This window comes from Magallana gigas, chromosome 2 (genome assembly GCF_963853765.1).
Source record: "Magallana gigas chromosome 2, xbMagGiga1.1, whole genome shotgun sequence".
Classification (NCBI taxonomy): Eukaryota; Metazoa; Mollusca; class Bivalvia; order Ostreida; family Ostreidae; genus Magallana; species Magallana gigas.
Genome location: NC_088854.1, coordinates 43,442,396 through 43,470,364, shown reverse-complemented (window position 1 = coordinate 43,470,364; position 27,969 = coordinate 43,442,396). Strand labels below are relative to the sequence as shown.

The 27,969-nt window shown below is 34.1% G+C and overlaps 1 protein-coding gene across 7 annotated transcripts; it reads left to right on the top strand.

Moving 5' to 3' along the window:
• Positions 1–391: 391 nt before the first annotated feature.
• LOC117681323 (uncharacterized) lies at positions 392–24,382 on the top strand. Of its 7 annotated transcripts, none has more exons than XM_066076766.1 (17): positions 392–712; positions 6,666–6,732; positions 6,919–6,939; positions 8,869–9,174; positions 12,241–12,546; positions 12,731–13,015; positions 13,682–13,996; positions 14,564–14,620; positions 14,862–15,203; positions 15,299–15,610; positions 16,776–17,069; positions 17,483–17,563; positions 18,823–19,287; positions 19,640–19,926; positions 21,241–21,459; positions 22,049–22,193; positions 22,706–24,382. In XM_066076766.1, exons 2-17 carry the CDS (start codon positions 6,693–6,695, stop codon positions 23,761–23,763), a joined length of 4,533 nt encoding a protein of 1,510 aa, XP_065932838.1. In that variant the 5' UTR covers positions 392–712; positions 6,666–6,692; the 3' UTR covers positions 23,764–24,382. The 7 variants fall into 7 exon arrangements, with proteins under 7 accessions (XP_065932838.1, XP_065932836.1, XP_065932835.1 ...); XM_066076764.1 differs by having other exon boundaries at positions 6,919–6,951; XM_066076763.1 differs by having other exon boundaries at positions 6,666–6,783.
• Positions 24,383–27,969: the final 3,587 nt, after the last annotated feature.

Below are 27,969 nucleotides of genomic sequence, written 5' to 3'. Positions count from 1 at the left end.
TTACATCAACGGATAAATCTGTTACATTTAAAACCAATAAACGTTTAGTTTTTATGTTTGAATACAATTAAGTACCCAGATTCCAAGAAATAGACTACATGTATAAACACCAGGCACGATTTTAAAACCACTAAATGTAAGTGACAATGCCATTCACAGGGGTGCTATAGTAAGACATATTTATAAACTAATTCATACATTTTTTTTATAGGATTACTTATGCACTTTATAGGATTTTGTTTATGGCAAGAATATATTGCTGGTGTCACGTTCACGTGTATCTAAAATGCGCTGATTGTTTAAATTTTACAGCTGTTATCATGGTTATAAGCCTCTACATTTGTAACGCGATATTTTTAAAATGAGCTCAATGGGCTGTCGTAGAAACACAAAAAAAATATCGTCGTGTGATCGGTGGTTGGAAAATCCACTATATAAGCCTTCTTTATCCAGTCAAAATGGGCCGCATTTAAATGTGTTTTAGAAAATTAATGGTACCTTTATAACAATATACCATAGCCTACTTGAAATTTCAAAAATAGTTAATTAATCAGTCCTGTTGATAAAATTTGTTTGTTTGTTTGATAACCTACTTTCGGTTTGCATTCCTCTTGCCCTCTTGCCATCGGCCATTTTGCTTTCTATTACCATGATTACCGTGATGATGTTGAAAGATACTGTAGAATAAACTGATGTTGGCGCTGCGAAATTTGTAAGTACGTGTATATTCTTACGTATGCATGCATGATTATATCATTTCATAAGTTGACTGAATTTATAGCTCTATAAATGATACAGAGACGAGAGGGTTACTGGGGTCAGGGGATCGCAGGCCTCTCAATCTCCACCAACAAGCCGTTAAATGTATGCGCCTAGGCCTATATCAAAGAAATTTAAAACTTGTCATACAATATAGCTTTGATCTTCAAAAACCTTTTTCTCAAAAACCGTTTGGCTGAAAAAGCTGTAGGCCTAGATATAAGATTTAATGATCCGATTGATTTTTTGGCTATGTACAGTATCAAATAATTTTCCATACAAACCACTTATCCCAGAAAGCTATAAACTTTTGCCTATTTACACTGGCCAGCAGACTATGTCCCCTTTCAAAGAAGTAAATAAAAGTAAATTCTTTATGGGCCTACAACCCCCCCCCCCCCAACACATTAAACCAAAATGCATTATGAAAATGTTTAGGAATTAAACAAAACAAACTTCAGAAATAATAGTGAACAAAGTGAACACAGGTTTGGTTTTTTTTTTAGCTCACCTGAGCTGAAAGCTCAAGTGAGCATTTCTGGTCACTATTTGTCCATATGTCTCAATGTCTGTCTGTCAGAGTGTCCGTCCTTCTATAAACTTTTTACATTTTTGACCTTTTCTCCAGAACCACCGGGCCAATTTCAACCAAAATTGGCACAAAGCATTCTAAGGTGAAAGGGATTAAAGTTAATTAAAATGAAGGTCCACGCTCTCTTTCAAAGAAGACCAATCAGCCAGAAAAGCTCAAACTTGTGTGGAAGCATTTTCAGGTAGTGTAGATTCAAGTTTGTTCAAATCATGATCCCTTGGGGTATGGATGGGCCATAGTGGGGTCGAAAATTTACATAGGAATATATAGAGAAAAAGTTTTAAAACTTTCTTCTCAAAAACAAATTGGCCAGAAAAGGCTATATAAAATTAATATTTAGATTCTCATCCTGATTTGCTCTATGCTTTTAAATTGTTAATGTTAATATGAGTACACAAAGAGTGATTGGGAAGGACCTGCGCCATGCGCCATAGTCGCATTTAAGGAAGGAGTCTTTTCTGGTTTTCGACTTGTCAAACGTAAATTTGATTAATTGTTCATTAAATCAAGATGAAAGGAAATTAAAATAGTATATTTTTCTTTCTTTTTTACTATCATACAACTTGGCATAGAAAAATGTAATCAATGTTTAGAGTGGAACAAGGACTATATTTTTGGCGTAGGAAAATATCACATGTTGCGCAATTCAGAATTGCTGCAGATTATATATATATAATGAGTCTGTTATAGCATTTAAAAAACAATAACAATAATGTTGGATTTTTTTTTACTAATGTGAACTAATAATATGATACTTGGGTTTCAGAATATGTTTTTAAAATATGATTTGCCTATCAAATAACATTTTTATAAGCTTTTTAAAGCGCCCATTCTATACATTAATTTTTGTGAAAAAATCACTAAAATCAGTTTTTCTCTCTTATGAAACGGTCAATATATTAGCTTTTCTGTCAATTTATATCTTTATATAAAGTCTTCATAATACATAGAAATTAGAAATATTTTATTATTGGAAGCATAAAAAAATAATCAAAATTTCTTCAAAATTTAAGAAAATTAGAGGAAATGCGGGCTAAGCAATATCAATTTTAGTATAAATATTTATTCCAATTTAGTAGTATAAGCTGATAGACACTCTCATGGTCTATGATTTCATTGAAGATTTGAATCTTCAAATCTTAAACAAATGTCTACAGAACTTTAAAGAGCTACACTTATTTTTATCACTCTTTACGTTGAGGAAAAAGGTAGTGACCTTGACCTGACCTTTATCCAAAAACAAAAAGGTCAAATTTAATTAAACTGATAGAATCATTAAGTAATATGATCCGTTTGACTGTGTCAAAATGTCATGCATTTCTTATTATAAGAGGTATGTTTAATAATAAAAAGACTCCTTCCTTAAGAGAAAAATGTTGCATTATATCAATTACTCTAAATCATATTGACTTCTGACAGGGCCAGCCATTTTGATGTCTTTGAGAAAGAATGATTCTGATTGGACCATCAGGAATATTAACCAATGAAACTTAGTTTAACATTAACTATCACAATGGCTGGTCTGGTCAGAAGTTGATGTGGCTGCAGAATAAAAGTTCAGTTTGGAGAGTATTTAAGGAATTTTATCGGAATTTAAGGATGTAAGTAGCATACGTTTGATGTGAGATTTTAAAAGATTAGTGCGAATGTTTCTCGACTTGTTGCAACACTGCTGTCATCATAGGCAAAATCCCATCATGAGCCCTGGAACGGTAAATGTCCGAGTAAAAATAAACTGGCGACTTTGAGAGAATACCGTATTTTTCGGGGCATAGGCCGGTATTTTTTTACTCCAATGCGCGAGCATCGGCTTATCCCCCGGGATCGGCTAATCATAGGCTCAAAGTTGAAAAAATTAAACGGTCAAATTTAAAATCCACTGTTTTTAGCAGTTTATCATCAGGGTTGTTTTTTTTTCCGTCCGTTTGAACTATTGTTCGATAGTTGCAGATACATAGATATAACAGAGCCCGTTAGTATATACGTCTCTGATAGTTGTCCCGTTGATAATTTTTGTAATGACATTGCGAGTAATAAAATGTACAGTACTGTACGAGGTATTTCTTTACAACCCCAATCAAAAGAATTTTCCCCCACGTTCACGTATGAACCCTGGAAACTATTAATGCGTAGTAAAAAAAAAACGAAACCGGGTAGAATGAAATATGACGGAACTTTTGTGAATTTCTTCATGTCTGCGTTCGTGGGAATCACTGGTCTTGGGTGCAGAATAAATCAATGCTTTGTGTTTTTACAGTTAATTTTCTGTTGGATGAAATAACGGTATTCTGGTGTCGTGTGTATATACAAAGGTGTGAAACCCGTGACTAAAACACAGCCTGGGGGCACGTAGTGTACACCCTTACACCTCACCGCATTAATTGTGTTTTTAACATTACAACTTCTTTGCATAACGGCAAGTCACTTTTTAATTTATTAATGGAAAAGAACACAAATTATATATTTTATGTGTGGTATTTCGTTTTCTCATTCATGCGATTACGGGGGATAACTCTATTTGAATATGAAACCACGTGTTGAGCTAATGGACGCCATACCCCGATCTACAAGTAGCTTTCAAAGTATTACTTGATTAAATGAAATTGAGCAGTAAGGTTTTAATAAAAAAATAAAAGGTTTGGTAAAATATCATACTTAGTTCTATCAGACAGTACCACGGAGTTTGGTGTTGCAATTAAATTTACATTATGTAACATTACGATACCTAACGATATATACCGACGAATACGGAAGAGACCAAACAGCCACAAAACACAATTATATTTTTTTTAAATGTTTAAAATATATATGTTAAGCAAATTTAATAACTTTAATTACTCTTTTGACTTTCTACATCGATATTCTGAAAGTATATACTTAATACGTCAACTTAAATTCCTTCATCATGCAGCGGTCATACTTTCACCATAGAAATCATCGATTGAAAATCGGCCTATCCCCCAATTCGGCTAGTCTATGGATTTTTCCTGAATTTTGTCTGAAAATGAGCAATTCGGCCTATGCCCCACATCGGCATATGCCCCGAAAAATACGGTAATGACGTATATCTCCACTATTTTAAGACCCATCAACTTGAAATTCGGCATGAGTGTATCTCAAACATCACTTTTCTGAAAAATACATGCATATTGCGAGTGTTTTTAAAATTGATTGATTTATTAGGCTTTTGAAGCGAGCTGATAGTTTTTATCTGGGTCAGAAGTCGACCTCTTTCTTTATTTATGGTTACATTGAAATTAATGTTAAAATGGGCTTGGCCCTTGTGGGCCCAACATAAGAACATCTGTAGAAAATTTTGAAAATCTTTAAATACAGGATCCGTTGATACTCATTCATTGTCCCAATATTTTAGATATGACTTCATGTTGCTGATCTAATTATGTTTTATGTTGCTCAGGTGAGCAATGTGGCCAATGGGCCTCTTGTTTGATATGCTAGAAAATAACTCACTGGTACTGTACCAGTTATTGGGTAAGACCAGTTATCAACTAAACTGAGAGTTCGGGTTTATAGCATGTGACTATCTGAGATTTTTTAATTCAGTCGTCTATTTCGAATAAAAAAAAGTAAGTTTGCTTGAAAACTTCCTTGAATATAATTTTACCATGCGCTCAAGCGATCATTGTTTACTGCTGATTTACATCTTTCACTTTCAGCAGTTGGGGAAGTGACGTTATACTGTGGAATTATAAAATTCGTTGTGGCTCAATTTTCGTGGTATTCGTGGGTAGCCCTCCCCCACGAATTTAAATCCTCAACAAAAACAAATTTATAAAGAGTAATCTTTGTTACTGAAACAGTTAACGACGCATCCACGAAATTACTTCCCCGCGAATGAACAAAATAGTCACAGTCCACGAAAATTGGCCCCAACGAATTTAAATGATTCCACAGTAAGTGAAAAATAGAATATGACCTCTTTGTGATATGTACCTTCTTTGATTTGACATAATATCAATACATTAAACGTGTAGAAACAAAAGGAATTCATTAAATTCTAAGAGATTCATAGCGCAGTTGAACGCCTGGTTGCACAATATTATGTATGATAGCAAATGAATAATTTTATGAGTTATAACCCCTATGTATCATAACACCTACTACCTTTAGTCTGATCCAAAAAGGGGCATAATTCAAATTACATTATGCAGAGTATCAAATCAAAATGTACAGGGATTTTACTATGTTATTATCGCAAAGCGGATAACTGGTACAGTAAATCGTAAAACATGGCAAATTCAGGTCATGCTAAAAAGCACAAAAACAAGATGTTTTGAGGTCTTAATAATGACAAAATATATAACAGATAGATAAACAAGGAAATCACTAATTAAAGTATGTCAAGTTTTATCCAAAAGTATCTAGAAATAAGGAAATACAAAAATAAAATTTAGCCGATAACTGGTACAATGCCAGTACTCATATTTAGACTCTATAATTAAAAGCGATGTCAAAGTTGTAATACAATCATCTCCACCCTGACGTCGGGGGCAAAATTTGATAGGAGGTAAAAATAACGCGATACCTTTTTTTTACATAACTTTTTCTTTGAAATATGGCTTTAAACAAGAAAACTATTGCAGCAGCAATGTTTATTATTATACACATACTTAGTATAACCATCGTTCAAAAGCGAACACAAAATTTGATATAAAAACGGACCAAGCAACTTTAAGGTAATGCAGATTCAAGTTTCTTTATATCATGATCTGTGTGGGTAGAATATACATAGGGCCACAATAGGGTAGGTTGATGTAATTTTTAATTTTGAGTTAATAGAGAAAAACCTTTAAAAAATCTTATTCTCTAATTTAAAACTGAAACATTTAACAAAAGGAGCTTAATGTTTATCTTCAGAATGTGTGGAGAAAAATTTAAAAATCTCAATATAAAAGATATACTCTACTAAGTTGTCTAGATATTTTGTATTTGATACTGTATAGATGGTCTAAATCTTTCCTGATCAGTTATAGCTTTTGTTGCTCAGGTGAGCGATGTGGACCTTGGGCCTCTGGTTTTTAAGCAAATGTCAGTGATCTGATCTCAAATACCCACTAAAGCAAAATTACTCCCTGAACTGGTGGATGAATAGCAATATATGTATATTTACATCTATCCATGTCTTTAGTCTCTTTGAAGATCATTATAATAGAAAATATAGATATATATGTAAAAAACAAATATTACATTTTCACATATCTGCCCTCAGTCTTTTACATGACCTAATAAATCATATCTCAGAAGTTAAGGTGAGTAGACCACAATAAAGTCATATTATTTTTTCTATTTACAGAAATGAGACATTGGATCATTGGAGTTAATGTCACAACAGAACCATAAGTTGTTCATGAGAATTACCGGTAACAGCTATAGAAGTCTCTCCAAATTAATTAAGCCATCGATGTCTCTTGGTAACTCGATCAGATGCATACTAGTTTCTTAAACAAATTAATTAAATAATCAATTAATGATGAACAAGCTTCTTTATTTCACATGCCTTATTTAGTACATGTAATTTATATTGCAGTAATTTTTTCTTGTTGTAGATTCAGGTATTGGATCTCTTGGTATGTCCCCAGGTTATATTCCTTATAATATAGTTTGAAAATAAAAACAAAAAACTAAAAGTAAAACAGTTAAGAAGATCTTTGTCCTGTTGACTTTCATGTAGATATACGTTATTTGATTTATCTTTGACACAAAAATTGAGCCGAAACAATGTTTATAAAATAATGCTTATAAGTTATAACCGTCAAAATAATTGAATCAGAAGCAATTTAAAAGTATTTTGCTTTTTCAGCTCACCTGAGCTGAAAGCTCAAGTGAGCTTTTCTGATCAAAATTTGTCCGTTGTCTGTCGCTGTCGTTGGCGGTGTTGCCGTTGTAAAATTTTCACATTTTCTTCTTCTTCTTCTCCAGAACCACTGGGCAGATTTCAACCAAAGAACTATATATGATAAGAGTTAAATTTTGCCCCCATAATTCGCCATTTTTTAAGTGTTTCGGGTACAATAAAATGTTAACTAATTTTTTAGAAGAGTTGATATAAAATATATTTTTCATCTATTTATTTGATTTATTTGCACTCACTGGCAGTATATGACGTCAGAAGTGACGTCATTTCTCTAATTCAATCAAACTCAGCCAAAAATTGACATTTTTCTTATCTATTTACGAATGGGAAATATAGAGCGCATGCTTGAACAAGGAAAATTTTTTTGTCACTTATTAGTCTTGGCTAGATACATCTCTGATTAAAATATTTTATTTGTTCAAGAATGCGCTCTATGTTTTCGGAAGGAAAAACTGCTTGAAAACAGGCTGTTTTACGCTAAAAATGCAAAAATGGCGGGAAAAGGTTGTCTTTACAATGTCATATTTCTAAATTGTGGGCACTTGAACCAAAATGAATATTATGTAAACACATCACATACATATCTGTACTAAGAAAACAAAGAATGATAGTAAATTGATGATGTTCATTTTAGGGGGCCATTTTAGGCCCTTATCATATATAGTCCTTTGGCACAAAGCATCACTAGGTAAAGGCGATTCAAGTTTGTTCAAATGAAGGGCCACGCCCTCTTTAAAGGGGAGATAATTGAGAATTATTGAAAATTTGTTGGTATTTTCCAAAAATCTTCTTCTAAAAAACTATTCGGCCAGAAAAGCTTAAACTTGTGTGGAGGCCTCCTCAGGTAGTGTAGATTCAAGTTTGTTCAAATCATGGTCCTCGGGGGTAGGGTGGGGCCACAATAAGGGGATCAGGAGCATCCTCAGATGGTGTAGAATCAAAAGTTTGTTTAAATCATGGTCCCCAGGGGTAGGGTAGGGCCACAATAGGGGGATTTAGTTTTACATAGGAATATATAGAGAAAATCTTTAAAAATCTTCTTCTCAAAAACTATGAGGCCAGAAAAGCTCAAATTTGAGTGGAAGCATCCTCAGATAGTGTAAATTCAAGTTTGCAAAAAACAGTCCCTAGAGGTAGGGTGGGGTCGCAATGACGGTTTCAATTTTTTCATAGGAATATTATATAGAGAAAATCTTTAAAAATATTCTGGGAAAGTTCTCGGTCCAAAACTCAGTACTTAGTGTGAAATCACAGGTTATGCAGATTTAAGTTTGATGAAACCATAATTCCCTAGAGAAAAGTGGGGCCACTAAATTGGGGGGGGGGGGGTGGGTTTATAGGAATAGAGAAAAATCTTCTTACAGGTACAACAAGAAAAGGGGCTTGGTATTTACCAAAAAACAATGTGGATAAAAATTGGCAGATTTTCATTTTTTTTTTAGCAAGATCTACTGTACCTAGTGGTCAAGATATTTTGAAACTGTATTGTTAATTTGATCGGAGTTAAGGCAATTGTTGCTCAGGTGAGCAATGTGGCCCCTGGGCCTCTTGTAATTGCAATACCATTATTCAGTATAGAGTTCTGAGTCTTTTTTCATTACATTTCAATACATTCTATAAAGTGTAAAACTTTGCTTTTCAGGGTGCTCTGATGAATATGTTGTGAGAAGATTATTTGTGTTCATAAAAGACAATCTTATTTTTGAGTCTCTCCAAGATGGATTGATGCAAAAAAAGTTATTAAGTGAGAGAGAAAAGGAAGAATATGTCATTTCAAATTGTGCCAGGCATTACTGGAGTGAAAGACTCCTTAAACTGATTATCAGGAAGGAAAGATGTAAAAAATTTGTTGCATTCATACATCAAATGGCCTGTCATAAGCATGTCTCAGAGAAAATTATGGAGGTTCAGGAAAAAGCTAAAGGAGGGACACTGAAGGCAGCAAATGGTGATGATGAGTCTGTCTTTTCAAAAATGCTTAGAAATTTATACTGTAGTGTTTTGATTAGTCATCTTATAGTCTGTCCCAAGAGGTTTTTTTTAGGGATGTCAATTTTACTCGGTTTGCTTAGTCGATTAATCGGAGCCTTTAGTCGAGCGATAGTCTGGTACTCGTTCATTTATATTACATAAAACTGTGTGTCCTTATTCTACTGTTTATTACACCGTATCTTGACCATAAAAACATTTTTAAAAACCCATTTAAAAACTTGTGATAATACGCACTATAGCTGTATTTAATTTCAAACAAATTAAAAAGCATTTTATTAAGATATCCGTTAGCTAATGTCTTAGCTTTTCGCTTTTCTTGTGATGCTTACGCAGCTCCTATCATCTTAGGCAACTCAAATGTGACCTGTTGCATGTTAATTCATTGTCCCATGCCGTGCCAAATCAACAATTAAAGTTAGTGGTTATATAAAAACAAACACCTTGAGTTGATGTGATTAAATTTTTTATTAATACAAATATCTAATTAAATAAATAGAACCAGTCAGTTTGATATCTTTAAGTACATGTTTGCATAAGTACTTCTATCCAAAACAATAATTTGACCTACAAATTCAACAGAGATCAATTTGAAGCCGCTTGAAAATATACAAAGGATACCCGTGTAACGTGATTAAATATACAGAGAAAAGAAAACTCTTTTTTATATTCAAAGCCCCAAAACTGCCGCGTTATAAAAAAAAAAAAGTTTTGAATTTCTTTCTTCACTTTATAACAAGTAATTAACTAAGAAAATTTTTGTCGATGATCGGCGTGACCGAGCGATACTAGAGTACTTGTTGACATCCCTGGTTTTATAGCTCAATTGAGCTGAAAGTTCAAGTGAGCTTTTCTAATCATATTTTGTCTGTCGTCTATCCATCCGTCTGTCTGTCTGTAAACTTTTCACATTTTCAACATCTTCTCAAGAACTACTGGGCCAATTTCAACCAAACTTGGCACAAATCATCCTTAGGCAAAAGGGATTACAAGTTGTGAAAATTAAGGGGCACACCCTTTTTCAAGGGGAGATAATTAGAAATTAATGAAAAATTTTGAGAAATTTTCAAAAATCTTCTCCTCAAGAACCATTAAGTCAGGAAAGCTGAAACTTGTGTGGAAGCATACTAAGGTAGTGTAGATTCAAAGTTGTGAAAATCATGACCCCCTGGGGTAGGGTGGGGCCACAATGGGGGTTGAATTCTTACATAGGAACATGTAGGGTAAATCTTTAAAAATCTTCTTCTCAGAAACTAATCAGCCAGGATAGCTGAAACTTGTGTGGAAGCATCCTAAGGTAGTTTAGATTCAAAGTTGTGAAAATAATGACACCCCCGGGGGTAGGGTGAGGCCACAATGGGGGGGGGGTCGAAGTTTAACATTAGACTATATAGAGTTAATCTTTAAAAATCTATTTCTCAGAAACTTATCAGCCAGGAAAGCTGAAACTTGTGTTGAAGCATCCTCAGGTAGTGTAAATTTAAAGTTGTGAAAATCATGACCCCGGGGGTAGGGTGGGGCCACAATGGGGGGGGGGGGTTAAAGTTTTACATTGGAATATATTGAGTAAAACTTAAAAAATCTTCTTCTCAGAAACTAATCAGCCAGGATAGCTGAAACTTGTAACCTCAGGTAGTGTAGATTCAAAGTTGTGAAAATCATGACTCCTGGGGGTAGGGTGGTGCACAATGGAGGGTCAAAGTTTTACATAGGAATATATATAGAGTAAATCTTTAAAAATCTTTTTCTCAGAAACTTATCAGCCAGGAAATCTGAAACTTGTGTTGAAGCATTCTCAGGTAGTGAAGATTCAAAGTTGTGAAAATAATGACACCCCGGGATTAGGGTTGGGCCACAATGGGGGGGGGGGGGGGTTAAAAGTTTTACATAGGAATATGTAGAGTAAATCTTTAAAAATCTTCTTCTCAGAAACTTATCAGCCAGATTGGTTCTTTATAATTAAGACTTTGACCCCAGGACAATTCTTCGGCCTCACAAGAAAGTTCAGAGTTTGTTGTAGATTTATATCCCATATATTATATAAATAGTGCCTGTTTGGGAGGGTAACAGTTGAAATTGACACCCCGAGAAAACCATTGTCAACCGACGCGAAGCGGATCTCAGGTTGACAATGGTTTTCGAGGGGTGTCAATTTCAACTGTTATCCTCCCAAACAGGCACTATTTATTTTGTTATACTGAATGTCTTTTTTAAATTTTTTAAGAAAATTTTACTGCTTTTATATAGGAATAACGTGAATTCTACAGCGAACCGTACGCGCATAATTTTCGCGCATGTAACATTTTTTAATGTTACCCGTTGCCAAGTGCGTTGCTAACGCTGAGGGTAATAGTAAATATTATTAACTGCGTCTTAACCAATCAGATTTCAGTATTTAACATGAAAGTATAACAAAAACAATTGTTAAGGATCTTTTTGAGAACTGCAATACTCAACATGTGATATGACTATAAAATCATTCTATTAGAAAAGGGACTAATGATTATAAACATAAGAATATCCAGGGGGAAAATGGATTTTATTTATACAGGATCTACAAGTATTATTGTACATTGTCCAAATAGTTTGTACTATGACCCATTAAGCTGATTTTATCATACCTATTGTTCCTCAGGTGAGCAATGTGGCCCATAGGCCTCTTGTTTGCATCAAATTTTGCTTACAAGTGACACTCAAATAAACAATTAGTTATTTACTTTAATATTTAATTGATGTTATTAAATTGCTCTGGGTCTAAACAATAATCATCAATACAGTGTAAATAGAATGAAATATATCAAGTTGTGTTACAAACAGAATTAGGGAAGACGGTAAGAATTCATAATTGGATAGATAATTAATTAGAACTACACCATAGAACTCCAAAAACTAATTATAGATCACATTTTAAGAAGATTTTCCTATAATGTGAAACCATCATGATTGATACATGTATAAATTTACAAAAATCGGTAATGCTCTATACCAATGTACTTAAAGTTAGATTGATTGCTTGATTTTCCAGGTGCTGTGCAGAGAAGAGTTAATTTAACACTCACACATGAATTGCTGCAGAGACATTTCGCTTGTCTTTACATGGAGCTTGAGCCACGAGAAATTGCGGACGAGATGTTTCAAGCAGGCCACTTGACCCTCTTTGACCATGATAATGTCACAGAATCTAACCAAAGATATAAGCGACTGAGTTTTCTTCTTAACATTTTGATGAAAAAAGAATTGTATGCACAATTAGTGTGTACACTGCAATCCTTGGGGTATAGGTCTGTTCTGGACACCTTGCAAAAAGATAGAAAATTAAAGAACAAACCATGTAAGTACTAGCTGGTATTTTGTAGTTCTTAAACAATGTACATCAAAGCAGACCTGGCCCAGGGGTCAGAAAACTTACACCAGCTCACTTTTGATCTCAGTTTCACTTTTTTACTTTTTTATTACACATTCCTTAAAAAAACAAATCCACATTGACCTCAAATCATGTTTACATGTATTTGTAGCTGAATACTCAACTTGCATACAACATAACTTTATTCTCCTCCAAGAGAATATCCCTTGCTTTGGCGATGCAAGATTCCTTATGGAACATGAGCTTGATCCGACAAACATCTCGGACATAGAAAGCTGTAAAAATGCAGTCCGCAAGATATCCAAACTACTGAAAATACTGTTGATAAGAGGGAAATCTGCTTGCAAGGAATTTTTCAGGGTAATGGAAGTGGATTTGAAAAGGGAAGACTTAATACAGAAAATGAAATATAAAAGTGCAGAAATTAAACGGAGAGGTAATATTTGCGTTATGTATGTATTTAGCCATATATCTGGTTATTTTTGTGATTATCCAATTTTCACTTATTCCGTTCTCTACTTTCATATTTCTTTTTACCTTATCAGAAATTATGTCTTGTTTTGTTTGCTATAATAATCCATTAAAATCATAAGAAAATAAATTGCAGAATAAAAGATGTCAATGTTTTATACCATTTTATAAGATTGTAAAGATTTTGTGAAAGAAAAAAAATGTCGCATATACAGTATCTTTGATCAATGACTCTTTGTTGCTGGAAAATGGAACAAAGATTGATGATCATGTTCACAATCTGCACTTGTTTATACAATTCTGATGATATTTTGCATCCTTATCACATAGAAGCTTTGAATATTCTTAATCTTTATTACAATATTTCAAACATCTTTTGCTGTCTTTTGATAGCTGCATGAAGCATTGTCACAAACTCAGTGAGTTTTGCATATGCTCATTGGAAATACATGTACTGGCCCACACTAGCTAATTAATAATTGCTACACATTTTTAATCAACCATTCAAAATGAGTACCCCTTAAAATTGAGTTTTTTCAAACATTAGTTTTCCAGTAGTTTCATTGTAAACTTGATTTTTTTTTTAGACTTTGTATGTTCATATTTTCTTATATACATTGTCTTTTATTAGGTAAGCCTAATTTGAATCAAAGACATAGAAGTCTAAGAACACCATGTCTTCAAGAACATGAAGAATTTTTAAATGAGGAGCTCGAGCCTTTAGATATATGTGACCTATTGTTCGAAGAGGGAGCCATGGAGATTTCTGCTCATGACAAAATTACAGAGACTAGCAGGCGGCAGAAACAGATGAAATATCTTCTAGAAACAGTGAATGGGAACGAAAATGACTGCTTCCATTTTTTCCTGTACATTTTACAAAAAGAAGGGTATGAAAGTATTTTAGATGAGCTCAAGAAGTCTGCCCCAGGAGCTGTAGGAGCAGGTATGTTTTAATATTTTTGTAGAAAAAGAAAACATTTTGTTTCTTAAATTTTCAATCAGGCCTTGTTTATTAAGGTGGCTCGCTAAATCTTGAAATAGTTTGTTAAATCAGCAGAAAGTTACTGGATTATGATAGATAGCATGATGGATAAGAAGTATGTTAATAAAATAGGTGGCAAAGTGTGTAATTTTGGATAAAAAATAGTTAATTCAGTAAATGTGAACAAAAGCCCCAGGTGGATTTGAACTCGTGATCTGCGGTTCACAAGCCTGATGCTTTAATCACTACGCTATGACAATATTCAACCAAATTGATCAGTACAAACAATTTGACAAAACATTTAATATGCATCTTGTGACGTTACAAGTCTAGTTGTAGTGAGGTACATGTTCCATAAACTCACGTGGTTGATGTACAGTGTAGCAGTGCTGCTTAACAATTTGACAAAAATGTGGTGTCTTAAAAAGAATAAATCTAGGTGTAGTGAGGTACCTTAAACTTCAGTGGTTGTTGTACATGTAGCATTACTGTGTAGTATGCTTAACTATGTATTATTTTTATGTTTAGTGCCACATGAACAATCAGAAAACTTGAGATTATCAATCAGGGTTGCAAGAGAACCAGGTAAACAATACTTTCCTTAATTTCTGTCTAAACTAGAAACACTTTTATCATCTTAATAAACTACATGATGGAAATTGCATGATTTTGGCAGGAATTGTATCCAATTACAAATGATTGGAGATCTTATTGGCGATTAAAGTTATTTAAAATGAGAACCAATGAACTGTTGATATTCCCCAAGTTGCTGAATATGCTTATTCAGTTGTTTATTGATTGTTAAGATATTTTTTGTTCCTTTCAGATGATGTAGGAAATGGAGATATACACATGCGGTTGTCAGTAGGGGGTCGAACTGGACCTCAGGTGGAACAAGTGTTACAAGATAGTCATTCCTCTGGAACTGAGATCCTGGAGGAAGCCATTTTGCATGGGGTAGTTGACATTAGAGGTGTTTCTTCTGGTTCCATTGTACTTCAGTTGAGACCAGTGACTGACCAAGCAGTTCAAACTTTGCTCAATGTCAGAGACAACAACAGATTAGTGGAAATGATTGTTGGAATGCTTAAAAAGGTCAATATTGCCAGTATGATGGATGGAACAGAACCACTGGAAATCAAGGTGCAGGTTTATAAAGCAAACCCTGGTAAGTTAACTCTAAATTGTTTTGGATAAGTATACCATTTTTTTTTTCAAATATGAAATCACAAAATCAAAACTATGTTTTTTTGTCAATTTTAGTGGGTGTAATTTCAAAGGCGGAAGATGCAGAACTGATCAAAAAGCGATTAAAAGCCCACAGGAATGTACTGGTCTCTGAGTTAGAGCCCAGGGCTATCGCTCATGTACTATCCAAATCTAAAGCCTTTGCTAAAAGTGCCATAGACTCTGTTCTTAATGCTGATAGCTGTAATGATAGAGTTGAAAATCTTTTGTCCTTGGTTGAGGATGGTGATTCTGAGGTTGTGAAGGAGTTTGTGACTGCCTTGAAGGATCTTGGTTATAGTAGTATTGTGGAGTTGATTGATCCACCTGACATCCACAACAGAGCAGGCGAGTGTGTCTTAAATGTCTGTTTTTGCATGTACTTGTTTATTTATACATATACATTTTAGAAACAATTTGCTACGTATAAATTTATTATTTTAAGGAGATTTTAATGCTGAGCCGTGTAGATGAGTAGGTCATGAAGTATTTTTAGTACACGTTAGTATCTTTATCAACCTACACAAAATGATGGGTATTGGTGACAGAAACTTGGGTGACTAATACATAGGAGTTATTTTTTTAACCCTGGTCTTTTGTATGACCTTGACCTTATTCCAATCTAAATAAAATCTTCCTTGTAAAAGTACTCCTCTGTGATATGATATTTAAAAACATCCTCTACAAGGCAATCTTAGATGTTAGCCATTGTAATCATAGACTGATGCTGAAATCTTGACCGAAAGCTTGGACAGGTGTTTTTTTCCCAAAAGAACTTAAATGTGCAAGATTAAACAAAGTCACAACAAAGTGCAAGAGTCAATGCAAAGTTTGTAATATTTTTGTTTTCATGATTCCTGAAGTATACAGATTTACAAAATGTACATCAAAAAGCAAATTAGCAGGACTAACTTTACTTGAGGAAAAATGGACAACTCAGCATCAAAGTTTAAGAGATAACACTGTCAAATTATTTCAAGACCTGTCTATAAAATCTTTTAAGACTCTGATTGGATAACATTCTACTCTGTCATATTATTGAGGCCTGTGTATAAAAGCTTATATGTAGCTCTGATTGGCTAACATTCCTTTGTTTAATCATACTTGAAAGTGCATCACTCTGTGGTGATTGGCTTGTATGGGATGTTGTTAAATCTTGTATAGCGTATATCATCCAATGACGTCGAGACACTCCAGTCCAAGGCAAAACAAGTATAATTATAATAAGAGTACTCTATTCTTCATTTTATGTTTAAGTTAGGTTTAAAAGTTACCTGTTCATGATATATTGTTTTCATTGAATTCAAAGATAGGTAATAATGAGAGCAACAATTGTCCTAATTTTCTGGCTCTGACCTACTTCTTCAACTTTACTTTATCAAGTTATTTTTACATTAAGTTGTACACAAACTGGGGATACATGTAGCAGTTCAACTACATATTAATAAATGTTATTTAAACAGTAAAATGTTTTCTTTGGTGTTTTGTAACATGTTTTGATCTCCAATTGCAGAAAATATAAGGAAAATGATTACGTCTAATTACAAAAATATCCTGGAGGAAATGCAGATGAAATTGGCCAAAGAAACATTGTCAAAATGCGTTGGAGATGTTGATGAAATTAGAGAGAAAATTTTGCCAAAAAATGGAAACCGTAAAAAGAGGATGAGTAGCTTTCTTCAGTTCATTCTCCAAGACGATCACAATGTGATTGAATTTGAGAAAATGTTGAGGAACAATGATTTGGAGGACCTTCTGAAAATAGATGAAAATGTTCAGGGAGAGCATATACCTACACAAGGCATAGGTAGGAGTAATATCATATACCTTCACAAGGCATAGGTAGGGGTAATATCATATACCTACACAAGGCATAGTTAGGGGTAATATCATATACCTATACAAGGCATAGGTAGGGGTAATATCATATTTTAAAGATAAAATAACAAGGAGGGAGCAATCATGCATTGCAAAACATTTGCTGATCACAACACTATGATTTAAAATTATGACTTAAATGAAACTTCATTGTCAATGTCCATATGCTTCCAAAGTTTAAAGATTACTTGGTATGATTGGTGATTGAGTAATATGCTTGGTAATTTTTGGAATAAAAGTCTTCTTGTTGGAGTTGTCATTGAGTCACTGGAAGACTTGTTTTCTCTTTGAAATAGAACAACAATGCATTGTATGTTAACAAAAGAAATTTGATGATTCTAGAATTGACGTTTGTTGAAGACCGAATCCATTCATCCTCAGAGGGAGTCCTCTTTGAGGCAGTTATCACCTTGTCACAAACTGGTAAGTCATTGGTATAGTGTAAACTTGTCAAGTACAGGTAAATCACATGTAAAGTGTCAACTTGTCACACAATATATGGTAAGTCATTGATATAGTGTCAACTTATCACATAGTGGTAAGTCACTTGTATACTGTCATCTTGTCACATACTGGTAAAGCACATATATACTGTCATCTTGTCACAAACTGGTATACATAAGTCGCATGTATACCGTCATCTTATTGCATACTGGTAAGTCACATACCGTATACTGAGTATTTTCTGCGGCTCGAAATTTTTGCGGTTTAGGCCCTAAAAAGTATCAAATTATATTCTGCGTTTCCAATTGTGCAATAAAATACATGTGCAGATCGATAGGTGTAATTATTTACCTGAATTTTTCAAAAAATTTATCCCGTTTTGAGTGTGTATTGTTTAAGATAGGCCTACATGTATTTATACTAGAAAAGACGTCCCTGGTAACATATATAGGGTAACATATAGTAAGTGGGGATTTTAAGAACTGTTTAACCCAGAAATGATATTACGAGTAAATTAGGGATAATAACCGCGTACAGACTCTTCTTTTGTAGCATACTGACCACGTTAGAGAATACAAACTGCTTGAAACCGGTAGATACGGTAATTATCGCAATTAGTGAATAATTTTGTAAATGATTAAAGAATAGTTTGTAATTTTAATTTCTGAGGATTATCATGCCCGCTAAATACCGCAGAAAATAAGCAACCTCAGAACTTACCTGTTATACGGTATATGCTGTCATATTGTCACATACTGTTAAGCCCCATTATTAATGTCAACATGGACATTTCTGTATATATATGTATTATTAATTTTGTGAATTGCCCCTGAAAATGTTTCAGATAGGTTTATCACCTTAAAATGGATACTGAATGGTCAAGGTTTAAATATAAGTATTCCATACAATTTTATTAATTTGTTAAAGAAGATTATGGACCAAGTTTATTAGCAATGTCTATTAACTTTATTACAAGTTTATAGAAAAATGAGTTGATTAAAGATTATCGTTTTTTAAGTTGAAGAATGTCTTGTTCTGGCACAAAAGTGCTCTAACTTTTGGTGTTTGATATGACAATTAAGTCTGCAGGGATGTTATTCTGTGTAGGACATACAGCTTTAGTTCAACATTTTGTATATACATATATGATAATGAAATATGTAGTTGCTAAGTCCATTCTCACAGCAGAACAAACATAAACTGTTTCATATTTCCAGCCTGATTTCTTTTGGTGACAGTAAAAAGTGACAGAAAAATCCAACAAAAAGTCGGCAAAGTATCGGAGGAAACAGGAGGCCAACAGGGGGAAACTGGAGCAAAGCAGCTGGATATTGACTTTGAGAAGATGCATCTTGATGAATCACCACCACGACGACAGAGACTAGACATGACACCTACTAGCCCAGACATTCCACTAAAAGGAAATGAGAGTATCAGTTCTGTTTCATCTTCAACATCTCTTAAATCCATTATTTCTGATGCAGAGGAAGATAAGAATCCCGGTAAAACTTTCACCAAAAATGTTCCGTCATTGAAAAAAAAGAAAAATGTAGTTAAGACCTTTGGTCATGAAGAGAGGTTTGATCCACAGAAGGAAGCCGATGTACCTTTACCTCCAGTCAGAAAATCTGCTTTGTATGATGAAATATCAAAAAAGGGTGCAGACTTTGCTGGCTCTTCAGCTTTACCCACATACCAAACAGGTACCTGACTTATAATCTGGAATTTTTTATCTTTGCACATTGCAAATTATTGAAGAAGGCATTTATATTTTTTCCATTTTTTTCTGCATATTCAATTTTTTCAAAAGATTTTTGTTGACCTTATTTAGTTCCACGTATTTACCGGTAATTAAAGAAAGCATAACTTTATAAATTGTATATTCCTTAATTATGTGATTATTACTAACATTCAAAGAAAATTTTAGTTAGGTTTTCATTAATAAAGAGACACTGTCGAAAACCTATGGTAGATTTTGTGTGATCCTCTCTCTGCTAGGTTGATTTTGCTTCATTCCACTCTCTTGATGATCTTTTTTATACATTGTATTTTCAGTACTATCGCAGACGTATAAGCTTGTTGCAGCTATAGACTTTGGGACAACATATTCTGGATATGCCTTTTCTTGGAAAAAAGATCCTGCCAATTTTGTCACCCTTAAAAGCTCAAGCTCAGACAAGCTCTCAGAGAAAGAGCCATCAGTTCTACTTATGGACAGGTCTGAGCACCTAGTTGATTTTGGACAGGAAGCGGTGTTGAAGTACAAAGAATTTTGTGAAGAAAAGTTACAGCAAGATTATTTCTACTTCAGCAATTTTAAGATGACTCTTCACAGAAATGAGGTAATAATGTGCTCACCTTGAATGCAACTGACTATTAGAGCATGTGGACATATACTGTGGAATCAATAGATTCGTGGTGGCTCAATTTTTGTGGTATTCATGGGTAGCCCTCATGAATTAACATACTGGGTGGAAACAAATTTTGAAAGAGTTTTCTTACTGACACTGAAAACTGATGCAACAATGAAATGACATCCCCATGAATAAGTGAAAAATACTACAAAACATGAAAATTGGCCCCCACAAATTTAAATGATTCCACGTACAGTTTATTAACCATTCACAGCATGGCAGAAGCTGTTTTCTCAATTGAATGTAATATGTACTATACAATGAAGGTAAGATTTGCAAGGTATCTAGATAAAAGCAACACCAAAAAACTACATGTACATTAAAATGGCTTGTCAAAATTAATGTATGGACTAATAGGTTCAACTATTTCTATACTTGATATTCGGCCTGTCTAAATCAGGCCAACATGGTGGAGGGACTTCTCAGGTCGATAAATACTAGCTGATGATAACGTTTATTTTGTCAGTGGCGTAGCTACCATGTATGCTTATATGCCTGAGCATGCATATCATTTGGAGAGAAAAAAAGGAAAAAACTCGGTAAGAAAATAAATAAAAAATAAAAAAAGAATTCAAGTATTAAGGTCCATACTTAGATATTCCATCAACCCATTTCCGTCACTCGGTCCTACTTTATCCGGAATCTTTGTGCCTACATTTATTTCTCATATTACAACGCAGTGTGGTCTTACAGTACCATATTAAAGAAACAGTACACAATGCATGTACCTAATAAAGCAAAGATTTATTTTGCATTAAAACTTAGTTTTACCCATCATTTTAAATTTCCCCCATAGAATATCACAGCTTTATTGAGATTTTCATTACCATAAACTAGGTGAAAATAAAGTTAAGAATAAAAGCTTTGAGTGGGTCAAAAACAAACGCAATAGATTTTTCTTCTTTTAGATTTTAATAAGTTTTGTGAATTTATTTTATGCCTAAACTATTATAGCCAAAACAATTTTAACTGCCTAATAATATATGCTTAAATAGTGAGCATTCCTTTCAATTGATGCGATGATTTTTATAGTGTTAAAAATCGTCAGAATCTATGAGCTTCCAGGGCCTTCACCCCCTGGGGCTCCACCAGGCTTCGCCCTGGACCCACTGGCGGCCTCATAGCGGCCCCCAGACCCCCTGCCATTTAAAGCATGCACTTCGTTTCTGGTCTAGCTACGCCACTGTTTGTTCATTAAAGTCATGATGTGAACATGTAGCAATATTTTTTCCTGTTTTGTAGAATCTTAGCAGAAAAACAATCATTCAGGATGATAAAGGCAGGGAGTGCTTGGCAGTGACGGTATTTTCCTTGTCCATCAAGTACTTCAAGGAGAGGCTTTTGCATCAGCTTGATAAATCAAAGGACCACTGCTCTAATGAAGATATTCGCTGGGTGTTAACTGTCCCAGCAATTTGGGGTGAACAAGCAAAGCAGTTGATGCAAGAAAGTGCTGAAATGGTAAATTTCTCAATAACCTTCTTACATATCACCCGAGTCACTCTTGTGGCCTGTTGTAAACAGTAGTTACCAATCATCATACCTTTAGTTACCTTGAACATTATCAACTTCATCTCAAATAGCAGTTCTACCCTGCTATGCTTGACATTTGGTACGTTGAAACTGTATAGGGATGTGGAACTTGGTGGTAGGACGGGGCCAGTCCAATTGTAATTATAAATTGAATGTTCTCTTGGAAGATAAATACTTGTTGCACATGTCAAGATAAACTGAGTGAATGGAAGTCGGAGAATTGTCATTTTATTGATTTTATCTAAGCGTTACACAGCTGTATTTAGCTATCATGGGATTATCAAATGATTATCAAATAATACAGATGACTATTAAAGCTCTTGGGCATTTTGTATCAAAATGTATATAGATATTTGTATATTAGCAAGTTGAGTTTCTTTTATTAGTAGAGTTAACTCATGAAATTCTTGAAAGATATCCATCAATTTGTATTGTACAATAATACTCTTTCGAGGATTTTTCAAAGAACCATCAGATTTAGCTGACATGTACATGTATCTTTGTCTTAAATACACAGGCTGGAATCTCTCAACATAAGTTGATGCTTGCCTTAGAGCCAGAAGTAGCTGCTGTGTTTGTGAAAGAGATCCAGATAGAGCGACAGGCAGACGAGTTGTCAAAGTACAGACCAGGAAAGAAATTCCTTGTCATGGATCTTGGAGGTGACTTAAATTATTTTCAACCATTTGATATTTCTGTATTAATACTGACAAAAATGTGATACATGATTTTCAGCCATTTTATATTTTTGCATCAATACTTACATTTACTTACAAAAAATTGATACATGAACATATATTGTGTTGTCTCTCTGAATCTACATTACTTATTGAAAATTCAAATATTATCAAACATTCAGAACTCTACACCATTTATTATTTGCTCTTAAATCAAACATTCTACAGCAGAAGATAATTGTGAATAGAACCTCATGTTATGGTTCTCCAACGCTCCTGACATTATCTTTTCAGCAGACATTTTTTGTCTAGACACATTTTAATACATGTATTATAAGTTGGAAGTATTTAAAAGCAGAACAGAGAAACAATGTTATATTTGTGGAAAAAAACCCCACTTTTTGAGATTTGAAAAGTGTTGTTAAGAATCAAGTCCTTTTGGTGTTCTTTATGAACCAGCCATAAACTAACGAAGAATTTATTGATCTCTTTTTCAGGGGGAACAGCTGACCTGACAGCAATGGAGGTTGTGGACGATGGCTCCTTGAAACAGCTTCACCGTGCCTGTGGGGGGGACTGGGGAGGAAACAAGGTCAATGACAACTTCTTCAAATTTCTGGGGAGCTTATTTGGGCATTCTGTCATAAAAGAATGTGAAGAACGTTACCGATCTGATTTCCTCGATTTGCAAAAAGAAATTGAGGTTATGAAAAGGAAATTTGGCAAAGGTGACTACATGTATAACTCACCTCCGAAATTTCAAATTCCTTACATGTACCAAACATTCATAAAAGAACATCACGAAATGGAGCTAAAAGCAATAGTTGCTAACTCAGAATTTTCTCAAGATGCCTTTTTGAGTGATAATGGCAAGCTTAAGTTGTCTGCAAAATTGATAGAAACCTTACTGTTCAATCCAGTGGTCAATTGCATCAAACAAGAAACAGAAAATGTCTTGCATGAACTGAGAGGTCAGATCCAAGATATAATGATGGTGGGTGGATTCTCTGAGTCTGAATTTGTCTATCAGACAATCAAGGAATCCTTTCCTCGTACGAAGCTCCTCAGAGCTAATGAAGCAGGGTTGGCTGTTTTGAAAGGAGCTGTGTTATATGGACACAGTCCTGGTGTTATATCATCTAGGAGATGTGCCTTTACCTATGGGGTGGGGCTTTACCGAGTATTTTTGAAAGGTCATGACCCTGAGGATTTGAAGTGCAAGATTCAAGGGGAGGACAATATTCCTGTATTTGTTAAAATGGTAACTGTTGGTGATGAAGTTGGAATTGGGGAGACTTTTGACCTAGATGAAGAAATTTTCCCTGTGAAAAAAGATGCACCTCAGATGTCATTCAAGATATATAGATCTGCTTTGGATAATCCAGTTTATATTGACGAATCAAGCATTCAAATTGGTAAGCTGACAGTGAAGAACATCACCAGTAGTGTGAGGATTTCTCTGTGCTTTGGACTGACACAGATCACAGTGATGGCAGTGAACACTGACACCAAAGAAAACGCGATAGCTGAACTAGACCTCCTGGGCGAGCTCTAGCTCAGGAGTATTATGCTCAGTCTGGTCAAAAATCGTCATTTCCCCCTTTTCTGATTATAAGGTTAAAGGGGTTAGGGGAGGGGAGGCTTGTTTTAAGCAGTTTGTTTTGATTATTGGTGCTCAAGAATGTAATTTTGTCAATTTATGACTTTTTCAAGAGAGACTTGTATCTTAATGAATATGCAGAATACATGTGAATTGAAAGCAATTTTTTTTTACCTTAGGGCATAAAAAAGTTTAACAAACCTTGTTTTCTCTCTTTTTTTTTTAAAAGACTGTTATTTTTTTGAGAGTTTATGTTCCATTATTTGTTTAATGAAATGCACAATTGTAATGATACTGATTATTTGACATTTGTTTTCTATGATTCGATTTCATTTTCATCTATACAGGTGCAGCTTTTCATACATATCTTTGAGATAATAAGTCTATGAAAATTATCAACTTGTTTCCAAGTTGTATGTACATTATCAAGCATTGGTTTCAATGCTTTCTTAGAATTGTTATGGTATTGTATGTTTGTCTTTAAGACAAATATCTCATATTTTAAATGAATTTTCTCTTCTTTTTTTTAAATAATAACAATAAAAGTGTCTGATAATCGACTTGTATTTTGAAATGTCTTGGTTTTCATTAATGGTATTTGGTATGCAGCAACTGCTTTGGATTAGCAACCAGAGATTATGGGTAAGTGTCATCTTCATGTAGTATTTTGGGAGGTATCAATGGAATCTGTAAATTCATGTCTACTGGTACTCTTTAGCATCATTAATGTATACATAGGTAATGAAGATCACTGATCAACGAGGGAGCAAATACTGTGGAATCATTGAAATTTGTGGGGGCCAATTTTCGTGGATGACTTAAATTTTACAGGTTCGTGTGGACGTAATTTCGTGTATTCTATTACACCTACAACGGGAGATATGACTTTAGAACCCAAATTTATTAATATGTTAAGGATGTAAATTTGTGGATGAGAGGAACCCACGAATTCTACGAAAATTGAGCCACCACGAAATCTAATCATTCTACAGTACATCATTTTACTAACATTGTGAAACTTGCGACTTGGAGATTTAGGGATTCTGGTGTTGTGGCAGGAACTATTGATGAAATTATTCAATTCTTAAACATCTTAACCACATCTATATGCTGTTTTGGTAGCATTTTTGACAAATACTAGCTAGTATTTTGAGGAACTGCCTCTAGATTACAGTATACATATATATTGGTGTATTGTACACAATGTGAGCTGAAAAGCTTTGTTTGCTCAATGAGAAAAATTTAGGGAAGCTTATGCTGTACCACCCAGTTTAAGTTTTTGGAGCAGGTTTCCACCTAAGTTAATACTTCAGTATAAAAATGTACTTGAAACTTGAAAGGCTCATTGCTGAATCCCAGCCACAGGTTTTGGATAATGGAGAAAAAGTTTTTGTTGGCAGGTTAAAGTGCTTGAAGCAGGTCACATTTCTAGGTTGAAAATAGTCCTAACATATCCAAACTTGCTTGGTTAATTTAAATATGTGCAGTGTATATGAGGAACAGAGTTAGTTTTAGATACGGTACATGTATTAAGTTTGATCTTGACTCTTTGTGCTAAGCTGGCTTAAGTTTTTGGGCAGGTTAAAAGTAGGTTAAAGTAATGGAGCTGGTTAGATGTTGAAGAAAGTACTGGACCTGATCGACCCAGACCCGCATGCATGGTTAATGTAACTACTCAGGCACGTAGCATCGATTTTGAAAGTGGGGGCCGAACTCGTCCAAAAAATCTTGACAAGCAAAAAAAAAGAAAGAAAGCTATTTCCCAAAATCTTCATAATCCTAATCCGGGGGGGGGGGGGTTGTAACTTATAACTTTGATATCTCTCATTTCTATTCCAATTTTTTACATACTCCAAAAAAGTGGGGGGCCAACTCCATGATAATTCAATTTTTACTATGTAAATTTAAGAAAATTATTTGCTGCAAGAAAAAGTGTGTGGGGGGGGGGGGGGGGGGCAAGGTGTCAATGGTCAAAGGATGTGCAGTGATCTTGAATAAAATTTGTAAGGAAAGGGTCATGGTCATATCGGACCATGCAAAAGTCCTTTTTTTCAGAGCATAAATACTTTCCACTTGGCCTTATTTGGCTCATAGTTCACGTAAGCAGAGCTTGTGAATAACGGGTGTGTAGGGACCTTGAACCAATTATCAAGGTCAGATGTGAAGGTCATAGCAGAATTATATAAAAAATTCTTGTCTGGAGCATATCATCTCTCCCTTTGCTCCAATCTGGCTCATACTTCACCCACATGGTGCCTTTGATCAAAGGGTATGCAGTGACTTTGGATGATGTTTGAAGGTCGAGGTCATATCAGATCAAACAAAAATCCTTTTTTTAGAGCATATTAATTCTCTCCATTTAGCACTTTATGGCTAATACTTTACTTAAACAGAGCTTTTTGGTTAATGGCATGCAGTGATCTTGAATGAAGTCAATGTGCAGGTTAAAACAGATCTCTTTATACCAGTAAACAGTTACAGACTATGCATCTAGATTTTTTTCCCCATTAGCTTAATCTGTTCAGATTGAACAAAAATGCCTGTATGTAAGAGGTAATGAGATTTTCTCCTAAAGTTTTTTAAGATGGGACATTTTTGTTTTGCAGATCAATTGGTCGTATATATCAAAAATGTGTAATTTACTTGGATTTTTATTTGTAATAATTCATGCAAATTACCAGCTGTTGTAAATATTGCAAATAGAGTGCCCAATTTCTCTAATATATCAATATAGTGTTGACAAATAGATTATGAATACTGTTCACACAAAAAAAATCCGGTTTGCTGTCGCATTGACAACTTAACTCATGTTATAATTTTTACTATATCGTTTTCATTGTCTACAGTAAACGTAGTAATGTTGAATCATGAAAATTAACACTGTGACTGTCTGTATAGTGATAGTACAACCTTTTGTTTTATGATTTCTTGTCAGATTTTAAAAACATGCAACCACATTGAACAAATTGACAACCCAACATTTCCCGTTTACACAGCTGACACTTGGCCTTAAAACACTTTTATTGGATAGCTAGTTTCCCGAACTATGAAATTATTAATAATAAACTATCAATCCATAAGGTCAAGAGTCTGTGTTTATATTTTGACACCATGCAGAAAACTTTTTAAAGTAATATTATAACATAAACTGAAGTGTCAAAGCGGCAATCTCATAATGTTTATTTTACACTACCATAGATCAAATCCAAACGGTATACACTCGCATGCCAAAAGTATGACAATTTTTAGTTTGTTAACTATATAATTATTTTATCGAGACAAATCTTATGCTTCAAAGATGTTCTGATGTCATTATATTGGTTGTACATATATTTCGAAGAAATTTGGATCAATATATGGGTCATTCTCAAAAAAGGTGGTATTGGGTTGTTCAAGGGCACTAGAAAGTATAATCCTTGATTTTTGCCAAGTTTCACTTTTGTGCTACCTTTGGATATATATTAGCATACATATTGGCACATAAACAGTTAATTCTAACAAAATCTTAAAAATTTAGAAAGTTTATAAGTTGATTTTTTCACATTATTTGACTGTTCCCACTCAGAGTTTGCGACTTTAAATAGGTTTTGTAAGGTAGTAAGACCATTTTTTATTAAAATAATAGGGTCAAGAGATAAAAGGTAAGTAAAATACCTCTCTCAAACAAAAAAACGAAGAAAATATATGAACAATAATTTTCAGCGAGATCAAGTTTGCCTGTACATGTTTTTATGTCCATGGTGTAACGAAACAAAATATTGGTGTGTAAGAGTTGCTATTCTTAGTAATTTGAAAGATAATTGATGCCTCCTTATTCCCATCGTATAGCTATAAACAATGATAGAAGACAAAATAGCTGAAGATGAAATTTACTCAATTTTTTTAATGATAAGTAAGTAGAAATAAATGTGTAACTTTTTATATTGTCTTTGGGCTAACAGGAAATACTTAGGAAAAAGAAATATTTAGACACTCTGGAAAACAGACAAACTATTGCTATGTGTTGTTGTAGCAGATAATATGCTCTTTTACTCTGAGGGAGCAGTAATTATTTAGCAGAGACAAGTTAATTCATAAATATGTCCTTTGTGTAACAGTCCTTGGTGTAACAAGAACAAAAAGTTACACCATAGACTATCACTGTTATCCCAGAGACTATAA

Bases quoted from the DNA above. Each gene is read 5' to 3' on its own strand.
- LOC117681323 (XM_066076761.1), top strand. From the start codon at position 6,693: ATGTCACAACAGAACCATAAGTTGTTCATGAGAATTACCGGTAACAGC. The intron at 6,784-6,918 runs GTAACTCGATCA...TTCTTGTTGTAG, and splicing joins TAAGCCATCGATGTCTCTTG to ATTCAGGTATTGGATCTCTT. The intron at 17,070-17,482 runs GTAGGAGTAATA...TGATGATTCTAG, and splicing joins TATACCTACACAAGGCATAG to AATTGACGTTTGTTGAAGAC.